Below are 23,783 nucleotides of genomic sequence, written 5' to 3'. Positions count from 1 at the left end.
CAATTATCATTATTGTTTAGGGGTTTCTTATGGTCTTTTCTTCTCAAAATTTCGGTGTGTTCACTTTAGTCACTGTAAAAGGGAGCTTAATACCACAGCAAAGTCGAAATGCGATCAATTTACGACGAACAGGCGGGCGACTTGAAGTCTCCGTATTCAAATGCGGGTCATTTCTAAATTTGGCTGAAATGTTTGTGTGGTCAGACTCGCAGTGTCATTTGGGCACTGCCCAAACAAGGAACGCTAAACAAACAAAAATACCAGCATATTTTCTTTATGATTTCTGTTTAGACTCGTTAGTTATCGATCGTGAGAACTAGGAAGCAACGCCCAACAGTCGCTATCCGTGAACAGAGAGATACATGGTGTTTTGTATGGCCCCTCTCAACGCTCTCTTCACTAAACGCTGTGCTGTTTATTTATGATGCTTTATATCTGACAACTCTTGCTTCCGACATACAGGCGATTATTGCTGCTCAGTAATTTTTGCTCTACAAGCCACCACAAGGCAAAAGCAATAGTTCATCCACTAGCGTCGGCAGTTTTATACTGAGAATGAAAGCTGTTGAGGAATATGGCCACGACAGATACACGAGAGTACACTGAATAACAAAAATGTTGAGCGATGGCAGCATCTCGTTGCAAGATGACCCCATACGAAGGTGCTCTTCTTCAAACAAAGCATGGTTTTGAAAACTTTTAATACATTCAAAACTTTAAACAGTCACTTTACCAACCTAACATACTGCAAGCAAACACCGATAGTAGAGTGAAGAGCACTTTATACGACGTTTCTAAGTTGGGAGAACAGAAAATGCACTGCACTAGACGGTATTCACCCTCTTTCTATTCCTCGCCCCATCAAGACTGCCATGGCAAGCAATGCGTTTTATTCATGAAACCAGATTCTGTCAAACAATGTTATGCACTTCCAACCGAGATTTGTCCGGGCGCAATCACTTCAAAGACGCTTCGCATAGCAGAGTGGAGCATGGCGTAAATATTGTGCATAGCTCCTTTTTTACCCTAAAAACGAGATAACACATGCTCTTTTTTTTAAATCATTCTATGCTCATTATTTATCTGTTCAGATTCAAACTTAACGCGTGGTGTTGGCGAATGGATGAAACTGTGAGCTGCATGTCAAGTAGCACTTGGTTTTTTGAGGAGCAGAACTTCGTACTTCTTGTTTTCCAAAAGGTTGTTTGAGGAGAACATTAATGTCTTTTGGCACATTTGGATGTTGCGATTCCAAAGGGGGTATTTTATTCCAAGACTGTTACACAAAGGTCGAACCTCTATAAACCCCGTGAATGAATGCACCCGCTGATATTTATCGAGAAATCATCACATAGAATCTATAAACCAGTCTTAGAAGCCGACGTTAATCATGCTATCAAGAATGTTCCAATTATTTTTGTTGCCGAACGCCTCACTTAGTTTTAGATGTGTCGTGGCTCGCTCTCCTTCTTGTAATATGCAGGTGTGTGTAATTTTTCTCTAACTCCATTTCAAACTTAGCGTCCCAGAACACCGAAGCATTTCATACCAGATTTAACGGTCTCCAGCTCCTTCCTGTTTTTTTTTTCAGTGCAGTTCATAACTGTAATGGGAAAATGGTAATCAGTACTGTCCATAATGGAAGAAAGATACAAAGCGCTGAAATATTTGTTTTGTGATTCGCCACGAAAACTGATACGCTTACCTCTGTGAAAAAAAAAAAAAAAACGTGCCTCGTGGTCTTATGACGGTGGAGTTTTGAGCCCACGTACCCGCGATGGAAGAATGAACAGGAAACAAATGCATTTCTCCGGAGCCCTACGCGTGGGGTCATGACATAAACACAGTATCATTATAACTGGATTGAAACAACTGTTTAAGTGAACAGCAAAACGCACTGCTCCTTTTACCCTTGCTGATTAGTGGAAGAGAGTACATTTAAGCGGAAGAAAACTAAAGCTGATCGCTTTTTGAAGTAACCTAAATAGGAATCCTTTAGTCTGTCTTCAGCGATGCTGAACAGGGAGACTTGCGAAGCCTTTTGGTAATGCGCACCTTTTCTGTAAAGCAATCGAAAATTTAAGAAACTATCATGAGCGCTAATCGTCTTCGCCCCCCCCCCCCCCCCCCCATTTTCGCCATGCCAGTGTTGTATAAATAATTTTTTCAGTGAGCGGTCTCTGCTCTATTTAAAGTAATTACTATGAATTGTTTTTTTAATAAATACAGCGAAATCTTCAGTTTTTGCAACTTGTTAAGGTGTGAATTATATAAAAATTCAGGGGGGCACTTTGGTGACCCAAAGTGCGGTGAGGCAGAAGCCTTAAGCGCGGTGTTGCTGCTTGTGTCACTGATCTGTGGTTAAGGTGTTAAGCTTCGCCTCTAAGAGTGGAACGCGACAGCGTCATGAAACGCTGCCAGGGAGTCCACAGAACGTCATCGCCCGTTCGGCTGTGCGCCTTGCTCGTCGGTAAATCGGTTTTTGATGAAAGGAAATGTATCTGCCTCGTATATCTCGATGGACACCTGAACCTCGCCGTAAGGGAAGGGAGAAAGATGGGAATGCACGAAGACACCGTATTCACTAGACGCGCCTTTGTTCATTACAGACCATCGAGCTGGCATGGCGGAGTGGTAGCGTGCTCGTCTCGCACTCCGGAGGCCCTGATTCGATTCCCCAACTCGACCAATTTTCTACTCGGTTTTATTTATTTATCTGGTGTGACTAGAAAGGTTAATTAGGCTACTTGGTAAATTAAACAATTAACTAACCTCAGTCCCACTTACTTGGAGCATCCCTATACCATCCCTTTAATTGTTTCCATGGTTACTAGCCAAAGTATAATTGGCCCGTTTGAAATTCGCGCACTGTGACGTCACGACCATTTCGACCAATTGAAAAACGTAGCATTTCTGTCGACAACTCCTGCTTACAACGTTGAGGCATTAAAGGCTTCCGCCTTAAAATAATTTTGAGTCAGTAAAGTCTTTGGAGGTGTAATGAACTTAGCATTGGTAGCGAAACTTCGCAGGAAGAAAGCATGCATCTTTTTAAGTGAGTAGGCAAACCACTGTATGCACACCTGCCTGATTAAAACGTCAGTCAACCTTTCGACGTGAAAAATTTGGTGCCCAAGGTAATCCTGAACGTTTTATTTAATTTCCTTTCTAAACAGCTTCTTTCCGAATCTTGTTATGAATTGTATACATTTTAGCTCAGTCTTTTTCTTGATATGTGACGCGAAAGCGCGCTTATATACATGCATATCACTGCCTAGAGTAATAGGCTGCATATATATGCGCCACTGGCGAAAGCGGTCTTATAGATTACGTCAAGAAAATTACCGTGCTGGATATGACGTTTCTTTTCGAGTCAAAAGGGGATCTCGATGTAGGGCTTGCAGGTCCTACAAGCAGGTTTTTTAATTGCATATCAGTGCGTCGACGTGGAGCGATATCAAAATGCCTTCCAAAAAAATTTCACTTGTTTTCTTGAATATGTCTGATATTTTTCCTTTGCGCACTTCGCTCTTGATGGGATCGTAGTTGTAAACTGCTGCGAGAGATAGCACAAAGAACTTTTCAAGTTTCCCTATGGATAAACAGGACTCCATGACTCCTTTTACATGCAGCCTGCCGAAGATAAATTATGTAATGTGATATTGTACTGTACAAAACAATTAGAAACTGAGTGGACGGCTTTTCAGCCAAGTTCAACAACACAAAATTTACCTCGCTTTCACGCAGCGTCAAAAGAAAGTAGTGTCACAATCGGCAGAGATGTGAAAACCTTAGACTAGCGAGTCGCAGTTTCATAACCCGCTGTAGATGCAAAGGATATGAACACTATTTTCTCCATCTAGGTTTTTAACAGTATTTTAATAACCGTGGCGCAGTTTTCAGAATATGTTGCTGGCGACCGCAAGCTTTTGGTCTGATTCCGCTTAGGGTAAAACTAAGCACACAGTACCTTTTTTTTTCGCATAATGGGAATATAAATGTGCACTGCTCTGCATTTAGAGCGAAATATTTCTCTTTTACTGTGAAATCATTTCATAATCATTCACGCTGATCACCTAAGACAAAAATAGAAGACTACTGCGTAATTGAAAGGCTACGCAGGTAATTTTCAACCTCCGCTTATGAGGGGCTTTAGACTCTATTCATTTTATTCCTTTAGAAGAGCGCTATTTCAATGCTGAATTTCGGGGTGTTTGACTGGTAGACTGTGCTGCCATAAACATATCTGCCATGCCCGATACAGAACGCAGCTCTCATGACAGGAGAAGAAAAAATTAAGGTCTTTCTTTCTCACGACTCGCACGCCACGTCTTATTGACCTAACACTGCAAGCGCTGTTTCCTTTGTGTGCGTGTGTGTAAAGGGGAAGGAGGGAATCCGCGCTCACAATGAAGAGGGGGAATTCCGCACGCAGAGGAGCCAAAATATCCACTAAAACAGGCACTGGCACCTGCCCTACCCTAGAACTGGTTGGCGACGGAGCATCAAGTTTACGAGTAACAGTTTTTGGCCCGACATTGGTAGCGAGGCCCGTGATCAAAGCTCAGCCTTCATCTTTGTGTTCAGTCCCTTAGGTCATCTATCTACGTCTGCTATGCGCGGGCATTTTTTAAAAGCGTGAGGATTTGCACCGAAATATTTGCTACCCAGTTACTTCGAACATTTGGCATAACGTCAAGGCTCCGATTTCCGCATTTTATATGTTATGTTTAAATGGTGTTGCGAGCAGAAAAAGCAGATAAGCAATTACCGGGCAACTACTGGTGACATCAGTTCCAGTAACAGCATGTGCGGGTTTTTTCTACGCAGTTCATAGCGTGTCTTCACCAGCAATAAATAGCTTTTAATAGCTTTTAATAAATAGCTTTTAATAAATAGCGTGTCTTCACCAGTCTCCGCTTTTGTTAACTGACTATATACTGAAGAAGTCAAAACATATAGCTAAAGGCTGCACACACGGTACTTTTACTGTATACCCTTGAATAAAAGAATCTGTCAGAAAAATCAGAATTTCTTTGTGAAATATCACGTCAAATAAATCTGGTGCCGAAACCATGACGACATAGAGAAGCAGTGGGAGGACCAATGAAAATATGATTTGTTTGTTATAAGCATCATTGCAACACGTTCTCAGAGTTGCAGCGGAACCAACAACGGTTTAACATACTGTGTCTTCTAGGTTCACATGGAAATGTATACATGGAAGAGAGTTTATGCGGTTGTCTTAACAAAACAATAACTATTAGGCGCTTTTTTTCTGCCCGTTTGTCCGATATTGTCCCCTGGGTCGGTTTTATTATCCCCAGTTCTTCCAGCAAAGTCGTCGCAGCTTTTCTCTTCTCTGTATGTGAGGGTCACTGCACGGGAAGCAAAATTAATCACAAGCTGAACAGCCAGAAACTAGTGTCACAGCATAGAAAACGTGCACGGAAGCCTTGAAGGAGCCTTGTTTATTTTTATAAAAGGGAACGGCTTGCTCCTGACAAGCCCCGTGAACGAAGAAGTGAGATGACATCGGTGACCTCTCGGAGGGAATCGCATTGGTGAGCAGATCAGTCAATCAATCAATCAATCAATCAATCAATCAATCAATCAATCAATCAATCAATCAATCAATCAATCAATCAATCAATCAATCAATCAATCAATCAATCAATCAATCAATCAATCAATCAATCATTTTTTATTCAATACAAAACTATTGTCTTGGGGGACGTGACAAAAGGTGGAAAAGTGCCTGAGGAGGTCACGCCACCCTGTGGCAAGCAGCGGTTTGACACTCATGCGGAGTTTCAACAGAGTTTACATGCAGAGAAAAGTCTTAGATGAAACTGTATCCCCCAACACCCTTATTATATTTTTTTTTACAGTGCAAGAATATGTACAGGAACGGAGTACAAGAATAAGTGCAGCAACTTCTACTAGCAATGCATGTTAACAAAACACTTCCAAACATAAAATACATGTAAACTATCGAACTTGAAGCACATGAAACATGAAATTGAAAACAAGAAGAAAAACATGAAAACATAACACACTAGTCTTCCTTTAAGAATAATCCCTTCAGTGTAACAGTAAGCAGAGGCACAGAACTATAAAGAACTGCGTGCATGTGTACGTAAGAAAAAATCTCTATTCGATAACGTGCGCTCTTGTCGTGCTCTCGTCGAGCCGTATATGCTCCTAGGAGAGAGACCTCAAAACAATATAGACAGGTCGTGGGTGAACTGGTCGTGCAGAGCAGTATAACAAGTTTGATGTCTGAGTCAAGGGTGTTGAGAGAAAAGCTTTACACCGTGGTTAAGAAATTCATTTAGCAGTCGCGAACAAGTGTGATGTGTTGCCTTTCTGTTGAGCGGACTGTTGAGGTAGGTGGAGAATGCAGGAAGCGGTGAGGTGGTGAAGTCGGCGATGAGGCGGCGCGGAGCAGAAGGTTTGTGAATTTTTGGAAGTCCGTAAAAAGCCGCTTTTGAGCCATTCGTGCAGATCAGGAGTAAGTTGTTTTTTTTTTTTATTTCGTACAACGCATCAAGATCTCTGGGAAAAGTTTATTGCGTCTTGTCTGAAGCTGAGAAGCCGGATCCTTTTTTTTTTGTTTTCTGTAGGCTGGGCCGTCGAAAATTTGTTATATATTTTTTGTAAACCTGCCGTCTGAGGATGCCTGTTGAACTTGCTTTGCACGCTCACAATCAAGCGCCGGGTTATCGTTCGCATGGCAGTTCTAATTTTCAAGGATTACCAAAGCTACTTCCTTGCATCTGTGAGATCACAAAACACTGAAGCCCTGCATTGGCGCAGAAATGAGGCCAGCTGACAGCAATCAAGTGCGAATTCGGAAACAGTCACGATTAAACACAGCCAAGCAGCCGATTAAATCCGAAAAATTACTGAACAAGGAGAATAGCACCTGCGCCCGTTTTCAAAGAGGGGTTTACAATGAACAGTGACCAGTCTTCGTATCCAATAGCGCTCGCTGCACGCTATGTCGAAATTGTTCTCTTGCCTCATTCTCCATTACAATCCATTCTCCAGGCATGAGTTTCATTGGTTACTTGCTCTCGCGGAAAATCCTAGGGAAGAAATCTGTTTAACGAAGTTCGTTTAAAGTTACAAACGAACTGTTTTAATTTTCTTTTGCGCCTGCAAATATTATTCGTACCAGGAACAAAAATAATATTCGTAATCTGGTCTCGTTGGCCGAGCTCAGTTGCTGGGCAAAAGCCGAGCACATGCCGACTGGAAACCATTCATGTGCTACAGGACGGGGCTGAACCATATCTGCGTTTGTTACTCGGCGCTTCTTTTTTTAACCTATTCGTCTTTCCTTTTTTTTGCGCTTGCTATACCTGTCTATTGAGTACCATCAAAATACCTTCTTCAAGGCATTGTCAGCCCATTACAATAAGAAAGAAACCAGTCTCGATGCTTCAGCACGTTTACAGTGTGCATGGTGATGTACAATAAGTAAATTACTCGAATGGTAAGAATGGAGTGGAGCGCATTTGGTGGGTTCTCTCAGACCATGAAGGGAAATTTACCAGTACTCCTAAAAGGGAAAAGTATACAGGGTGTGCAGGCTAACTCTAGCCAGGAGTAAAAAGATAATATATTTGAGGTAGGCCAAGGAAGCCACATACATACACCTACCAACCGGCTTGAGCACCATAGGAAATTTCCTGTCTTGCAATTAATTAATTACCAATTAAGATAATTTTTCTAAGCTCGTAGACTTTAGACAGCATATGTGAACAGCAAAGTTGGAGAGCACCTTCAGAAACCCCCATGCTATTTATTTGAGATAAAGAAAGACTCACCTGTATCGTTTTTCCGAGTTCCAAAGAAAGTCCGCGAAATACAAAACAAAATCACGTGACTAGCGCATTCGCGCGCCACGATTCCGTTACTCTTGAACCTGCTTGAGTGAACGAAATCAGCTGCTAGTATGGCGCGACGACCCCACTCCCCCGGCAGGTCGATATGTCGACGGTTTCTGCGACGCCCGGGGGAGCCAGTGTGCAAGCGTGACGACGCAAGTTGCGCCGCAAGCACCGTCGACATATCGGCCTGCACCTGGTTTCATTCTCTCAAGACAGGGTTGAGAGCAGCACAATTGTGGCACGCGAATGCGCTGTTCACGTGATTTTTTTTCTACTTCGCGGACTTTCTTTGGAGCTCGGAAAAAAGATACACTTGAAGCTTTCTTTACTGCAAAGAAATACAATTGGGGTGTCTGAGGGTGCTCTCCAACTTTGCTATTCACATGTTGCGTTTAAAGTCAATATTTGTGCATTTAGAAAAATCATCTTAATTACTCCTTAATTAATAGCAATACAAGATTGCCCAGGTGCGCAAGCCGGCTGGTAGCTGCATGCAAGTAATTTCCCTGGCCTGCCTCAAATATCGTATTTTTGAACCCTTGGCTAATGTTTGCCTGGACACCCAATATAACACCTGGATCTTTCCGGTGCTCACATCTGGGGTGGAAACGTGGAGGCTAACGAAAATTGTACAGCTTAATTTGAGAATACCACGGCGCCCTATGGAAAAGAAAATGATAGGGGCAACGTTAAGGGACAGGAAGAAGGTAGACTGGGTGAGAGAACAAACGTGGGTTAATGACATCCTACTCTAAATCAAGACGAAGAATTGGGCTTCTGCAGGGCATGCAATATGAAGGCAAGCTAACCACCCGTCGTAACGGGCAATGCATTGAATGCCAAGAGAAGGCAAGGGTAGAACAGGGCGACAGAAAGTTAGGTGGGCGGATGAGATGTAGTTCGCAGGGATAAGGCGGCCGCAGCTCGTAGAGGACAAAGTTAATTAAAAAGGTGTTGAAGAGGCCTTTTTCTTGCATTGAATCTAGTCAGGCTGATGATGGTGATGATGGTGAATCGCTCTGACTATGAGCTACAACGGACAAACTATAGCAGGAGCTCAGTTCACAAAGAGGTGCTAGCCCAGATGCAGAAAATAGCACATTTAGCCGTTGATTCGCAGAAAAAAGTGCCTCGAGTCATTGTTCAAGGTGGGTGCTCTGTGAGAAAGCGCTCTGAGTTACTATCAAGTGAAAAGTTCTGTAGGCTCACTTAGCACGCGTTGCATGAAATATTCAGCGCAGCAGTACACCTACCGTCAAAAGTTCACGAGGAAGCCTTTGTCAAAGAATCTTTATTTATCGCATCTGATGACTAACACTTGACATTTAATGATATTCATTAGCGTAATTTGGAAAATTACGTTTCTGTTGCATATCTCTATACGAGGACGCCGAAATTTGCGTCGCTCATATATATCGCCTTTCGCATATGTTTGACGGTCGGTGTACATTTAAGCTAGCGTGCACACAGAGAAAACAAAAAAATAAACAGCAAATGAAGTAATTATTTCCATGCAAATTTTCCCGTCTCCAGGCACAAAGGAAAAACGCGCTCAAAAAGTGCAGAACAAGGCTCAGGCGAACAAAAAAATATTGGACCTGGCCGTATGGTCCTTTGTCACCGCCATTTTAGGCACTTAAGACGTTCTCTATTGAGCACATCTGCATAGACAATGGATGCTAATAGCAAGGGGCTTTACAGCACGACAGTGCGCCTTTATTCTTCGCTAAAGTTCAAGGCGAACTAAAAGGCTAGGCAAGAGCAGTTAACAATGAAATTCATTGACTTGGTTCCTATAAAAGCCTCCACAATTGTCGTCGCAGCCCACAAAGGGGACAGTTCAGAATTTTTTAACACTGGTCGATTAATGGCACATTCATTTGCTTTTCGAATACCACATAATTGTCATTATAGATGCAAAAGCAACAGTCGATATTGGTTAAAGGAATGGCTTATGTGGATGCCGGAAAAAGTGTGCTCAATTAGCAGTATTATGAGTCTTTTGGGCCACATTTACGCGTTTAAACGTCACTAAAACAACATCCAGAAAGATCTGAGGGGCTCATAAAGGCAGTTTATAAGTTAGTCAATTTAGGAACTTATCTGGACGATGAACAGTTTGAAAATATTCTTGTTGTTTTTCGCTATCTTACGGATATTCATTCAGGCCTAAGCAAACAAAACGCCGAAAAAAACACAAAATTCACTTATTTTTTTTTTCTGGCCGTCGCAATTAAGAAGAAGAAATGGACTTGGGCAGTGCATAAAATACTAACGGAAGACACCGCTGGTCTTCAAGGGTAACGGAGTGGATTCCAAGAAAAGACAAGTGTTGTAAGAGATGGCAGAAAGTTAGGTGGGTGGATGAGATTAAGAAGTTGGCGGAGATAAGTGGCCGTAGCTGGCAAAGTACACGGTCAATTCGAAAGACATGCGAGAGGCCTTTGCCCTGCAGTGGGCGTAGTGAGGCTGATGATGATCAGGACGATTAAGAAGAGAATCATTGCTCACTCCTCCGCGAGCTCATTTCTCTGTCGCCGCGCTAAAGGAAAATTTCCTCTCTCAGCGGCCACGTGTCATTGCAAAAGAATTCTCGAGAAAAAAATGGGCGCACATCCACTTCACCAGAAATTAACGTAAATGCTGGCGAAAAGTGCCGCATTCGCTTTCACTCTTTTTTCTGCTCTTAATTCAAACGATTTGGAAAGTGTTGTGATGACTGTACAACCGAACACAGGTTGCACAGCTACGAAGTGATTTGTACTGAATACTTCGCTCCATAAACTCACTTCGCTGACATTAGTTAAGGAAGCTACATCTCTGAGATGGCTTCGAATATTTAGGTTTTGATATTAGGAGAGTGGTAGTTTGAATATGAGATGTTGGACGACAATTTCCCTAGACATGGGCGGGACCATAGGCCGCGGATTAGCGAGCCTTTGGTGAGCGCCGTAAGCTTGTATGTGCGCATTCGAGCCCCGAAGACGCTCACTAGAAAAGGAGGCTAGTCATGCGAAGAAGGACAAAGCGACGCCTTTGAAATGCGGCAGCCGCATGCAGCGCTGCAGAGTTTTCTGGGTTTTCTGGATGCTGGCGTGGGAGGTGTTTGAGAGGTGAGAGCGCGTGTGTGATGGCGGCCATGATCACATAAACCTGAATGGAAGCGCCCGAGACAGGGTTCAGTGGTGACGACCCTGCTGAATATACGACCATGGCTTCCTCTATGTAGCCAAAGATATATTAGGTTGCCTCCTCATAGAAAAACAATTAAAAATTAAAGCACTTCGCCTGCCCCGCCATTGGCACGATGAGGTAGTAACCAAGGTGAATCGAAATGTGTAGTGAAAGCGGGGCTCGAATTCAGAGTAGAACAAAGCGCCATAAAGTGCCATAAGCCCGATAATGTAGCGCTATTGTTAACTTGATGGAGAAACATAAAGGAGACAAAATTATTTTTGCGTGTATTTCTGCTTCCTAAAAATAAAAACGCTACACTAGTTACGGCTACTTAAAAATCTTTAGTCGCACAGACTTTTTTAGTGTACCGCTCTTCTTAGCTGGCAAAAGTTACCCTGAGAAAAAAATTACTGCTAAGTAGACCACAGCCTGAGAAAAGAATGCAAGTTCATAGTATCCGCATTGAGTACTAAGCGCCTGGATTGAATTCAAAGCGTTATCAGGGAGCCCTTTACGCAAACGTTTCATGGCCCTTTCGCCCACTATTCGAATAGTAGAGTACTAGTCTTAGTGTGAAAAAATATATAATAATGCTCATGTATTTATGACTTTGGCGTACCAATGTTGCGGCCAGGTACCCTAAAGCAAACGGCAGCCGACAAAGAAAATTTGTTATGATGGCTGAGATTCAACGCCCCAAAGTGTAAAATGGGCCACAAGAAACACAACTGTACAGAGCTCCTCATTTTTTTCGACCACATGAGGTGCTTTTAGATGTTATCACACCGCGCACCATGTTTACGATTTTCCAATTCATATTAATCAAATGTGGACCCAACCACCCGGACTCGATGTCGCAATTTTTCGGCTTAGAAGCAGAGAGCTACGCAACCACGACCGTCTCGACGGCTACAGAAAGAAGATGCACAGCTTCACAAAAATTAAAGCACGCATTCAAGCTGACCTAGTGCAAGCTGTTCGTTTAAATTATTCGGAGCCAGGGGCTCGGTGACTGCGTAGCAGGAAGAAGCGACTGGCGCTCAGCACAGCGTTTCCTGATGGAGACGCCAAAAGAAAGAAAAAGTCTGGTCATTAAATTTGCAAGTCTCCGCATTCTTTCCTTCTTAGTCGAAAAAAAATTAAGACGCACTGCCAGCGGAAGCTAGTAAATCCTTACGCAAGTGACTTAGGCTTCCGATGTAAAACTCAATAAAAAAAAAACTGAGATGTGATGCATTGTTGTTTTTTCTCTGATCGCATGGTTGAAGGTGCAAGTTTCAACGCCCATTCAGCTGTGTACGTTGAGCGGATATTTTTTTTCTCACGACGACAACAATAGTGGTGCCCAGGTCTTGTTTTTTTTGCCTTTCACTGCATGGAACCAGGAGATACGTCGCACTTTCTTTAGCGCGGTTTTAGCTGGTCAAGAAACAAAAAAAAAGGACATGAGCGCAGAAACAGGAGTAAAGAGATAACCAAATTTCATACTAGTAGCATCTGCTCTAGAGTCAACTATTAGCAGCAAAAACAAATTCTTGAATAAACACCACTTCCCTTATCAACCGCGGAAATCCAAACTTCTTTGATATCAATAACGTTGTTTTTTGAGCTACTTGGTTGCTCATATTTTTGGCACAAACTTAAGAGCACAAAAAGACGGGGACAGGCAAGAGACGCACGATACAGCGCTGTCTCCGGTGTCTCTCTCATATCCCTGTCTTGTTGTGTGCTGACATTTTAGTCAAAATTCTTTGCGATGTCAGTTTATTGCAGGCCTTTTACCTATGGGGCTTCAGCTACACCCAAGCAGCACACCAACAATGGACCGACGCTGGCATAATGCTGGTCAAAACCGGCTCGAAAGTCGTACCGACGTCGGCATTGGGGCAAAAAGTTACTTTTTCCAACCTTGGCCTGATGTTCGGACCAACACTGAACCGACATTCATGCCACTATCAGACCACTGTTCAGCCGCTCTACCAACACTGAACCGACATTCATGCCACTCTCAGACCACTGTTCAGCCGCTCTACCAACACTGAACCGACATTCACGCCGCTATTGTACCCACTTTCAGCCACTCTACCAACACTGAACCGACATTCATGCCACTATCAGACCACTGTTCAGCCGCTCTACCAACACTGAACCGACATTCATGCCGCTATTGTACCCACTTTCAGCCGCTCTACCAACACCGGCTTGACATACCACAATTAGGCCACTGTTCAGCCTTTCTGCTAACGCTTGCCCGAAGTTTATGCCATTGCATTTCCAGCTCAGCGAATATTCACATTCCAGTTAATGTTCGCATTGGGAAAGCCATGGGTTTTGGCATTGCAAAGCTGCAATCGTCTCTTCTATACACATGCACAACAAAATGAGGCAACGAAAGAATCCAACTGAGAAACAATTTATTAAATAATTAGGCACCATGGCTGGGGACGCGCGGTTGCGCGAGTCCTGCGAGGCAGCGAGGGCCGCGCAGGAGGCAGGACCTTGGGAAGGAGCCAGGGCCGCGCGGGAGGAGGATTTCTGGGAGGTGGGGGCCGCTTGGGGAAGGGAGGGCACTGTGCTGGGGGCTGAAGCACAGGGGCTCGCAGTGGTTGCCAGGCCGGCAGCGGTACTTGGCAGAAACGCTTCGGCAAAACGCCTTTTGCGTCCGCCGCCACGGTCCACCGAACCTGGCAACCACTTCCTAATAAACCCCTGCGCTTCCACCACATCCGCCCCCGTCTTCTCACAGATGGCATCTGCATAAGATAAGCGTTCATTTTAGGCCAGCAGAAAAAGTTTGCTCGTTAACAGAAATCAAGATTATTTCAGCAACAGAGAAAACAGAAAAGGCCACAAGTACATGTTAACTCAAAGTGCGTGCCAAAATGAAAGGACTACAGTATCCAAATACAACTTGAGGAGAAAATCCACCTGAAAGCTCTTCTAACCAACTGTATAAAGCTGCTGCGACATCACGGTCGACCACTTTGCACTACTAACATATGGGAGCACAAATGGCTGGCAGATACAAGGCACGACTACGATCCATGACAAGAGATGGATGTGACTGATGGGAGGGCTTTCTTTGAAAGGCATCTGCTGACTCATATATCTTCAGATGCACATGGAAGAAAACTGCAGATGACTACCCCCATAAAAACAGTAACAAAATATTCACCTGTAATGAAAAAGAAAACTGGTAAAGTATCAACTGAAAAGAAGAAAAGAAAACAAAGCGTAGCAGAACCTGGTGCATGTTCTTCCACTCATCTTTTAAAATTCAGTTAAAAGCTACTGCAACAACATACCTGTTGCCACCTTGCATAACTTCAGGGCAATAAATGACCACTTGCCCTTGCGGCCATGGAGGCTGTACATCCTCTGTACAGCCACCCCCATGATGGCGGTCATTATGTTGGAGCCCACCTCCCTCAGGCCCTTGCCCCCCAGGCGGACCAGCTGCTTTCGCTGAAAAGAAACACCACAGGTGCACAAGCTATTAGGCACAAACATCAATTATAATTTCATTTAGTTTAGCAGAATCGAATAGCAAAGACAATTGTGTGACTACCTGTCAACAGCCCATGCGAGTACCTACAATCATAATGCATAATTTCTGTATGATACAATAGCTTGACTAGTTGCTACCAGCAGAAAGCACCACCACCAATATGGACATTCTTTTGTTTCCCAGTTTACTAAGAGCAGGGAAACTTTAGCGATTAAGCAAAGGTGGCCAACTCCTACCCATTATGCTTTACATCTTGGACATTATTATATTATAACTATAATGCTTTTTGCAGATATCTATGTGCTGGATGTGTTTTCTCTGCACAGCCGTTACGCTAAAATTGATTTGGTTTGTAGAACTTAAAGTTCCAAAGTGACTCAGGCTATGATGAGGGACACCATAGTGGAGGGCTCCGGAAGTTTCGACCACGTGGGGTCTTTAACATGCGCCACTGACATCACATTGCACACGGGCGCCTTGCTTTTCACCTCCATGGAAAACTGGCCATCACGGCTGGGTTTGAACCTGAGTCTTTGGGTTCAGCAGTCGAGTGCCCTAACCACTGAGCCACCATGGCGGGGCTCACTACCCTGAAATTGAGCAGTCTAATTAATGCTATACAAAGGGCGCTTATTTAAATCCCCAAGCACCTGAGTAAAGCTGCGTGCTTAGCAACCACATTTAATTAAACGATGTTGCTTGTTTTTGGCAGCAGATTAAGTAATGAAATGTGCATAATGTGAGCAAAAGACAGGGAAGAGGTGGGTTAAAGCTGCCCCATTATTTGGGAAACCTAGCCGAAATTAAAGACGCGCTGAGAGAGGACCAACTTCCAGCTGTGTTCACAGCAGTTCATGCAACAGTATATTAACCGAAAGCACAGCTTCCTGTAAAACAGACCTTACAACATCCTTAATGTTAGCTACAAAGTCCACTGCTGAACTAAATTAAAACAGCACAATAAATGACAAATGTAAGGAAAATGAGGGGCTCGTTATGAGACACATACGAAGAAAGGCAGCCACAGGCAACAAAAGCATAGGGGATTTTTTTTTGCTGTTGATCGATGTAAAACAATAATGTAATCACAGAAATATTTGACTGAGAAAAAAAATTTGTTGGAACCAAGTCTGTTATGCAACGACCGGCCACCGGCAGAGCTCTGGAAAACTACATCGAATGACATTGAGTGACACCATCTGAGAGCAACTGCCCCAAAAAAGCCTGACTGCACCGCCAAATACCAAGCTACTACAAGATGTGACAGGTGCAATGCTTCGCACAGAACCAGCATCAGTAGCTTGGTTTGCTGTTTAGCGCTCCTTCTCGCCTAAACGCTCTGATGCGACAGCAGTCTCGCAGGTGGCATTTTCTTTGCATTGCGTGGCTGAAACATGATGTGACAACTGGCACTTGCCGTAAGCAATATTGCGAGCGCCACATGTTCAGCACTGCTACTGAGCCCAACAAATTGATAGGAGCCAAAGAGCAGGTAAAGAGAGTCCCCTAACAGCTGTCCCGACACGTGATGCAGTTTTTGCAAGCTCTGCTACCGGCTGGGCATTGCGTACCACTTTTGCTTCCAACAGTAAATCTCACCACACAAGGAATCGACAGGGCGTTCCAGTGAACACTCAAAAATTCCTAAAGAAGCGCAAGTTCGATATGGGAAAACAATTTTTTTTTGGAGGAACGATCTCTCAGCAGTGGTGGACATAATTTACTGCATAACTGTGCGTGTGTACCTGCAAATATTTCTTCTATTTTGAACTCCCTATTCTTAGGAATTCCTGAAAATGTTCACTGAAACAGCCAGTGTGTATATCAGCAAGCAACTTTCATGAACAAGACATTTACATTAACAAAACACACTGTTACAGCACACTCCAGCACAACAGTAGGAATTATATCTACGAAGAGCATGTTATTCACAGAGCACGGCATGCAAATACTCTTGGAGCTCAAGATTTCTTCACAAACCTCGGAATTACATTATCCATGCAATTCGTTAGTAGGCATTCATTTTTTCCAGACACGAATTATCAGAAACATTAAATCACCAGTCCAGCAGCCACGCTGTCGTCCTGGACGGCAGCTTCCACAGTGTCCAACTCCTTGGGGGAGAATGCGGGCAGTGCAAGGGTGGGAGGCGGTGGCGAGGGGGACACTGGCCGAGTCCTCTGCTCCAGCTGCCGGTCCGACCGCAGCAGCACGTGATCCTCCAGCCTTTGTAACCGCTGCATTAAGTCGCGCTGCTGCTGTCGGACCTCCAGCACCAGGCACATCAGCTTCAGCAGGGTAGCTGAAACTGAAGCAATCAACAATTTCAGTGAGAGCAGGGTTAACCTGGGCGCAATAATATCATTTGCGCACTGAGATACAATAAAGAACAGTATGAGGCTAACAGTAGGCAGCAACACACTCTGTACTATGCTCCTAAACTTCCACCAGTTTTTATCCTCCAGGACACTTCTAATTCATGTTCTATTCCTTGCTAGCCTAATTTAAATGCCATAAATGTCACCATGCACTGACAAACACCTAGGTGAAATGGAGCTGCTCTATGTGTGATAGCTAGCACAGAACCTGCAGCCTTGTTGTGTAAAGGACTTCTCAGTCTATGAGCTTCGCCAATTTTTACATTGCTTCATGGGCATTTCCACTGCTATTGCACCATGGCAGAGATGGTAGCAGTTAGTCGCAAATGGATTCTTCCAGTGTCATGAGAAGCATGTGCTAATAGAAGCGAGAAAGCAGAGCAGGCCTGTGCCCTTAATATAGCATTGCACCATTTGGAAAGTATTGCTCACGGCAAAACCCACATTGGCCAAAATTCTGGAGGTAGACATCTGTTCTAACTGCAAGTGTCGGCTGGGATCAATGCATTAAAACTGCAACAAAGATAGCCCTTATGGAATTATAGCCCTTAGCTGACAGGCGAAATGCAACAAAGAGGTGGACCAAATGTTTCTTGCTAGGCACAGGAGGTGCCAAACCGTTGAGACATAAAACAAGGTCACATTTATCTCTTACCACGCATCCATTTTGCTGCAGGCAAGACAAGACTAGGAGCCAGCTGATGTGCTCCGCAAGGCAGTTAGGCTGTTCAGTTCTTTCCTAAGCAAGAGGTCCTCCTTCAGAGCATGCCACTATTATTGGCTGCTTATCTCCTTCAGCACCCTTTATGGGAGCTTTGTGATAGCGCAATTAATTTTTTTTCAGCACATTTCGCTGCATCCAAGGCGCTGCATTGACTTCCAACCAGTAAACTTTTAAAATACTTTGAAAGACAATGAAAAATTACAATATGGGCCTTGCTGACCAACCGCGACCAAGCGACCAAATTATGCTGGTAAGGAAACAAATGCACAGAACATGGGACTACTGTGTAGAGTGCAATTCGTAGGAGTGGCTTCCTGGTGGTGATGTAGGCCGAGAGAGGCAACAGAAATGCCAGGATCCAAAAGAACCCAACAAAAGCACAACATACAGCTCTTGGGAAGGGCACACAACAACCACTCCACTATGAATCACAAGAGGAGAAAGCAATGGAAGTACAAGGTTGTAAATTCCAGTACCACTTCAGTTCAATACAATCGTTTTTGAGAAATACATGTGATGATTTTCAGAGTGACCCCTTTCAAAGCACATAGTTTGAAACTAGAAATGTGCTCCTAGCACCGTTTCAAGAGCCACTGAGGAGAACTCCGTGCAAATATCTTCCTGAATAAGTATATTCTCTAGGTCTTTCTGGGCCTGTTGACTGCTGCTTGGCAGCAGCAGGTACAATGAGAAATTTAAAATTTGCTTTGTTTTTCTTGAAGGCAAAGCAGATCTAGCTTCTATATTTTGTTGTGTCACTTCATACTAGACAAAATAGGAGCGTAATTAAAAGAAAGGAACACAGTGAAAAGACGGGACAAGCAGCATTTGTTCTGTCCTCTCACTATGTCCCCGTGTTTGGCTTGCATTTATCTTTTTGCACAAAAGTAAACAAAGTGAAAATCTCACCATCAACAGTCCCAGCTGTCGACCCCTCCAGCTTGCTGGGTGGCGCACTGTTTTCGTTCACGCTCTCCCCAGCGTGATTCAGTGGGGCTGGAGATGAACATGCGTCATTGATGGCAATCCAGGAAGTACAGAACACACTACTGTGTACAACCACAATGTCACATTTCTATCCTAATTGAATGCAGAAATGCTACTTCAGGATATTTTTGGAGAAGGGACAGAACAGTTGCATGGCCAGGCTGTTTTGCATACAGGTGATCTTTTTAAAACACAATAGACACAAAATTACGAAGTTCAGAAACAAATTCCTGGTTATATATAGATGCCCCCCAGGCAATAGTAACACTTCCTTTGGCCGAAAAGATATTTTAATTTGGTTTCAATCACAGGCTGTACAAAGACTTCATAATTCAAAACCCATCAAAACCGACACCTCCATGACAAGTAGTTGACATGACAAACAATGTCACATCATGCAGATACCTATGACACATAAAAGAACGTTGTGATCCGACTGCGGCGGCGCGTTTCGATGGAGGCGAAACGCAAGAGGTGCCCGTGTGCTGTGCGATGTCAGTGCACGTTAAAGATCCCCAGTCGGCTGAAATTATCCCAGGGCGCTACGGCACCTCCTTCTTCCTTTCTTCTCACACTCCCTCCTTTATCCCTTCTCTTATGAATATCCACCGAAATGCGAGAGAATTACTGCACCACTTTCTTTCCTGAAAAATCAGTTTTCAATTTTTTAAATATGTGTCTATAGTACTTCAATAATTACATTTCTCATGCACCAGCATGGTGCATTGGTACCGTATTTTCCGGTGTATAAGACGCGGCTTTTTTTCAAAAATCTTGCTGGTGCGACCTATACAAGGGTGCGTCTTATATGCGAATTTTTCGTTTTTTTTAGAGAGTTCAGAAATTACTCAGGTTCATGTTCAAGCCTTTTTTACCGAAAAAATATCACTAGCAATGAAGCAGTTGTAACACGGTTAATACTTCAATACGGGGACCACCTTGCGCAACTTTTTTTAGGTGAACTTTATCATGAAACGACGGGGATGACGACTTCCGGGATCACAAACATACCACCGTTTCGGAGGCCCCAAGCAAAAGTAATGTGAAATGCCAAAAGATGACGACAATCACGCTTCTCGCCATTGTCAAGACAAGCCAGGACAAGCCGGCGTTCTTTTTTCAGCCCACTTTGTCACTTTGTTTGCTCCATGTACGTAGTGCGAAGAGACTATTTCAGTCGCGTTGCCACCAGAAATGGGCGAACTTTTTGATAGCGCATCCGAAGGTGAAGACTTCCAAGGTTTTAAGTAGAAATAAAATGTTCTTATGGACATGTGGGAGAGTTTTTTCGTTTTTCTTTCTTTTTTTCCCAAACGTGGGCAGGAATGGCGTGAGTGTTGCCTTTTTCGACCACTTAGCGTTGCTTAAGAATTTCTCACAAGTACGGTGAATTTCGTGATGGTCGCGCAAGCGTGTTTAATTGATCCTCACTAGCCCAACTGGGAAAACTGGGGTGCGTCTTATATAAGGGTGCGTCTTATATAGCAACTTTTTCAATTACAGCCTGCATATATAGCGGGTGCGTCTTATACACTGGAAAATACGGTACATTTAAGGACACAAAAGAAACTGTCATGGCGAAACCAAAAACAGAGAGCGGAATATATGTCATGTGAATAGAAACCTGTTCGCAGTACTGTTAACGTGGGTAAGAGAGTTTGCCACGAAATGGTTACTGGCAGATTCACTGCTGATCTGAGAGCATGGCAAATGTAAAAAGTTGATGCCAAGTCTGAGCACGTTCCATTTCTCTGCAAGTGCAATTAGCTACGGTGGAGTTTTTTTCCCAGATTTTGCAAGCATACTACCATAAATCCCCAATCAAAACTAACACAATGTCGACCTTACATTAAATAGAAATGAGAAATGGTGTTTTAGTTTTAAGGCGGTTAACATCCAAAGGCGACTCAGGCTATGAGGGACGCCGTAGTGAAGGGCTCCGGAAATTTCGACCACCTGGGGTTCTTCAACGTGCACTGACATCGCACAGCACACGGGCCTCTAGAATTTCGCCTCCATCAAAATTCGACCGCCTTGGCCGGGATCGAACCCGCGTCTTTCGGGTCAGCAGCCGAGCGCCGTAACCACTGAGTCACCGCGGCGGCTTAACGAATGAGAATTCATGTCTTACGTGGTGACGGCAGCTGTACAACATCGTTGTGGCCCTCATTTCCTAAAAAAGAATTGCACATGAACGTCTTGTTGAGTATGCAAAATAATTTCTCATCAATAAAGAAATATGAGAATTTCAATTACCAGAAACTGCCGAGCTTTCTAGGGCTGAAGTGAACTCGTAGCGCCGCACCTTTTTTTCGGCGCTCTTGTAGGATCCTGCAAACATTCTCAATATCTCGACAAAAACCATGTCATCTCCAAGCAACAGTACGGATTTCAAAAAAACAAAACAACTGAGGCCGCCTTACTGGAAATCAAAGAAAAGCTAATTGAAAACATAGAAAATAAACTGCTAACAGTTGGCATATTCCTTGATATGAGGAAAGCGTTTGACTCGGTTAACCATAAGATATTGCTTGAAAAAATGCAGTGTTATGGAATACGCGGCGTTCCTTTAACCTTATTTGCTAGCTACCTTGACAACCGATCTCAAACAACTATCATTAACGGTATTTCATCTGGGATCGGTCAGATTGTGTCTGGTGTGCCACAGGGCTCCGTTCTAGGACCAACGTTGTTTTTATTATATATTAATGATATCGTCAACCTTCATCCAGCAGACAACATTATAATCTATGCAGACGATACTAACGTATTTTTTTCAGGGCAAGATAGTAATATTTTGCAAGCAGCCTCCAATAGTTGGTTATCCCAATTGTCTGTTTGGTTAAAATCAAATAGGTTAGAACTTAATGTCAGGAAAACAAAGTACATACTGTTTAGAGCCAAAAATAAGGAAGTTCCGAACAACTTCCAAATTCACTTCGAGCAAGCTCCTATAACTCGTGTCAGCTCTACAATGTTCCTTGGAGTCATTTTTGAAGAACATTTACTCTGGACAGATCGTGTAAACTACGTTTGCACTAAAATGACTCGCTCTGTTGGTATCCTAAATAAATTTCGCACAATACTGCCTCGAAAATTCAAACTACAAATTTATTTCTCTCTAGTCTTTTCGCATGTACAATATTGTTTGTTGATCTGGGGAACGACTACCTCAACCAATTTTGTGAAAGTACTTACTTTACAAAAAAGAGCTGTACGAGCGATTGATAACTTACATTACAGTGAGAGCACGGGTCCTTCCTTCCTCAACCATAGACTGCTAACCATCACGGCCGCTTACCACAAGAAGCTTGCTGTTTATATCAGAAACCTTATGAAAGGAAACTGGCAGACTTTCGAGAGCACATATTTAATTGCCCAAACAGCATACAGTCTTAGGCACCCTCAATACCATGCACCAAAATCTCGTACAAACTATGGGTTCCAAAAACTAACTCACATAATTCCTCATAATTAAACACGTATCCATACTTAACAGAATTGTCACTACAAAATATGTCCGAGGGCTGCTTTGCTGACTTGATGCCCGTTCAGCTGCCTGTATAGCAACACTCAGGCCAACAGACTATCAGCTTGAAAGCCTGTGAAACACTCATGTGGCAGAGGCATTGTTTTATTTACAATTAAAAGTGTGATTCTGGTTTCTAGGATTTAACAGCTTTAAGCTATGAAGAATGACGTAGCGGAAGACTCCAGATTAATTTAGACCACATGGGGTTGTTTAACATGCACTGATATAACAGAGCACAAGCGCATTCTGCACTGCTCCATTTCACCACAGACAGGATGTAACCTGGGCCCTCGGCTCAGCAGCATGGACCACTCAGCCACTGCGACAGGCTAACAATTCAAACTGAACTAAATGTAAACAGCTGGATGAGTTGGTTCTGAATTTGCATTATGAAACACTGTCTCAGTGCACAACAAACATGGATGAGGAAAGAGCACACAACGCAAAGCATCAATTGATGTCTGGCATTTGCATTGTGTGCTCTTTCCTTGTCTGTGCTTTTTGTGTGCCAAAAAATGTTTCATAATGCAAAAAAAAAATTACCATACTAAACCTTTCTGTACTAAATATTATTAAGCATACTGAGTGCAGCACTAATTCTGGGAACTACAGGTCTTCAAAAACAAGGCACTAATGAGTTTCAGAAGTAGTTCATCAGCTTACAAGTGCAATAGCTAACAGTTCATTCTGCTCCTCTTTTTGACAGCTGGCTAAGCGGTGGCTATTGTATCGTATGTGCGACGGGCAGCGTGCGCCAGGCCGGCTGAAACGGGCAACTGATAAGCGTTATGAACCGAAGCGCTGCGCTTGCCCCCTCGCCCTACTCTGGGTATAAATACGCGCTGCTCAATAAAGCTGGGCCCCTTTTGCCCCCTGGCATTCGACGTGTCATGACTTCGATACATGGTGTCAGAAGTGGCCGACGTTGACGCCCACTTCGTGGAAAATCTGCACAGACTAAGGAAACAAGCGGCGGGATGGATTTCCTACGGCCACCGGATGCACTTCGCCTCAAAGGGGACATTGCAAAGAACTGGCAGTTGTTCAAGCAGAAGTTCGAGCTATTCCTGACGGCGACAGAACCCGCCGAAAAGCCGCGACCCGCAGCAACGAAAACTGCGCTACTGTTGACTACCGCAGGTGAAGAAGCCATTGAGGTATTTAACACTTTCACTTTCTCCGAAGGCGAAAGCAGCAATGACTACGCCACGGTAGTCAAGAAGTTTGACGTGTACTGCGAGGCGCAAAGCAATGAAGTGTACGAGCGCTACTTGTTCAGGAGGCGTGTACAAGAACCAGGTGAACCATTCGAGCACTTTTTTCGGGATTTGAAGACTCAAGCACGGCTCTGTAACTTTGAAGGGTTACTCGATTCAATGGTCAGGGACCAAATTGTTTTTGGCACAAATGACGAGAAAATACGTGAAAAGTTAAGAGATAACAAACTGACCCTACAAAAGGCAGAACAGATATGCAAGGCTGCCGAAGCAACAGCAGCACATCAAGAAATGTGGGAACAAGACCATAAGCAAGTAGACAAAGTTCAGAAGATGCGCTCTGCCCCTCGTCGGGAGCCGCA

At 43.7% G+C, this 23,783-nt stretch overlaps 1 protein-coding gene across 1 annotated transcript; it reads right to left on the bottom strand.

Annotated features, from left to right (window-relative positions):
• Window positions 1-11,958: 11,958 nt before the first annotated feature.
• Window positions 11,959-22,685, bottom strand: LOC149339241 (uncharacterized). Its single transcript, XM_089550903.1, has 7 exons — window positions 20,929-22,685; window positions 20,804-20,845; window positions 18,595-18,681; window positions 16,644-16,891; window positions 14,381-14,540; window positions 13,487-13,828; window positions 11,959-11,984 (listed from the first exon to the last, which is right to left on the bottom strand). The coding sequence occupies exons 1-7, from the start codon at window positions 21,035-21,037 to the stop codon at window positions 11,959-11,961; spliced, it is 1,014 nt and encodes a 337-aa protein (XP_089407029.1). The 5' UTR covers window positions 21,038-22,685.
• Window positions 22,686-23,783: the final 1,098 nt, after the last annotated feature.

Source organism: Amblyomma mixtum, chromosome 6, assembly GCF_055824585.1.
Source record: "Amblyomma mixtum isolate Tamu chromosome 6, ASM5582458v1, whole genome shotgun sequence".
Lineage (NCBI taxonomy): Eukaryota > Metazoa > Arthropoda > Arachnida > Ixodida > Ixodidae > Amblyomma > Amblyomma mixtum.
The sequence above is the reverse complement of the archived record's forward strand: the minus strand, read 5'-3'. Positions and strand labels throughout refer to the sequence as shown.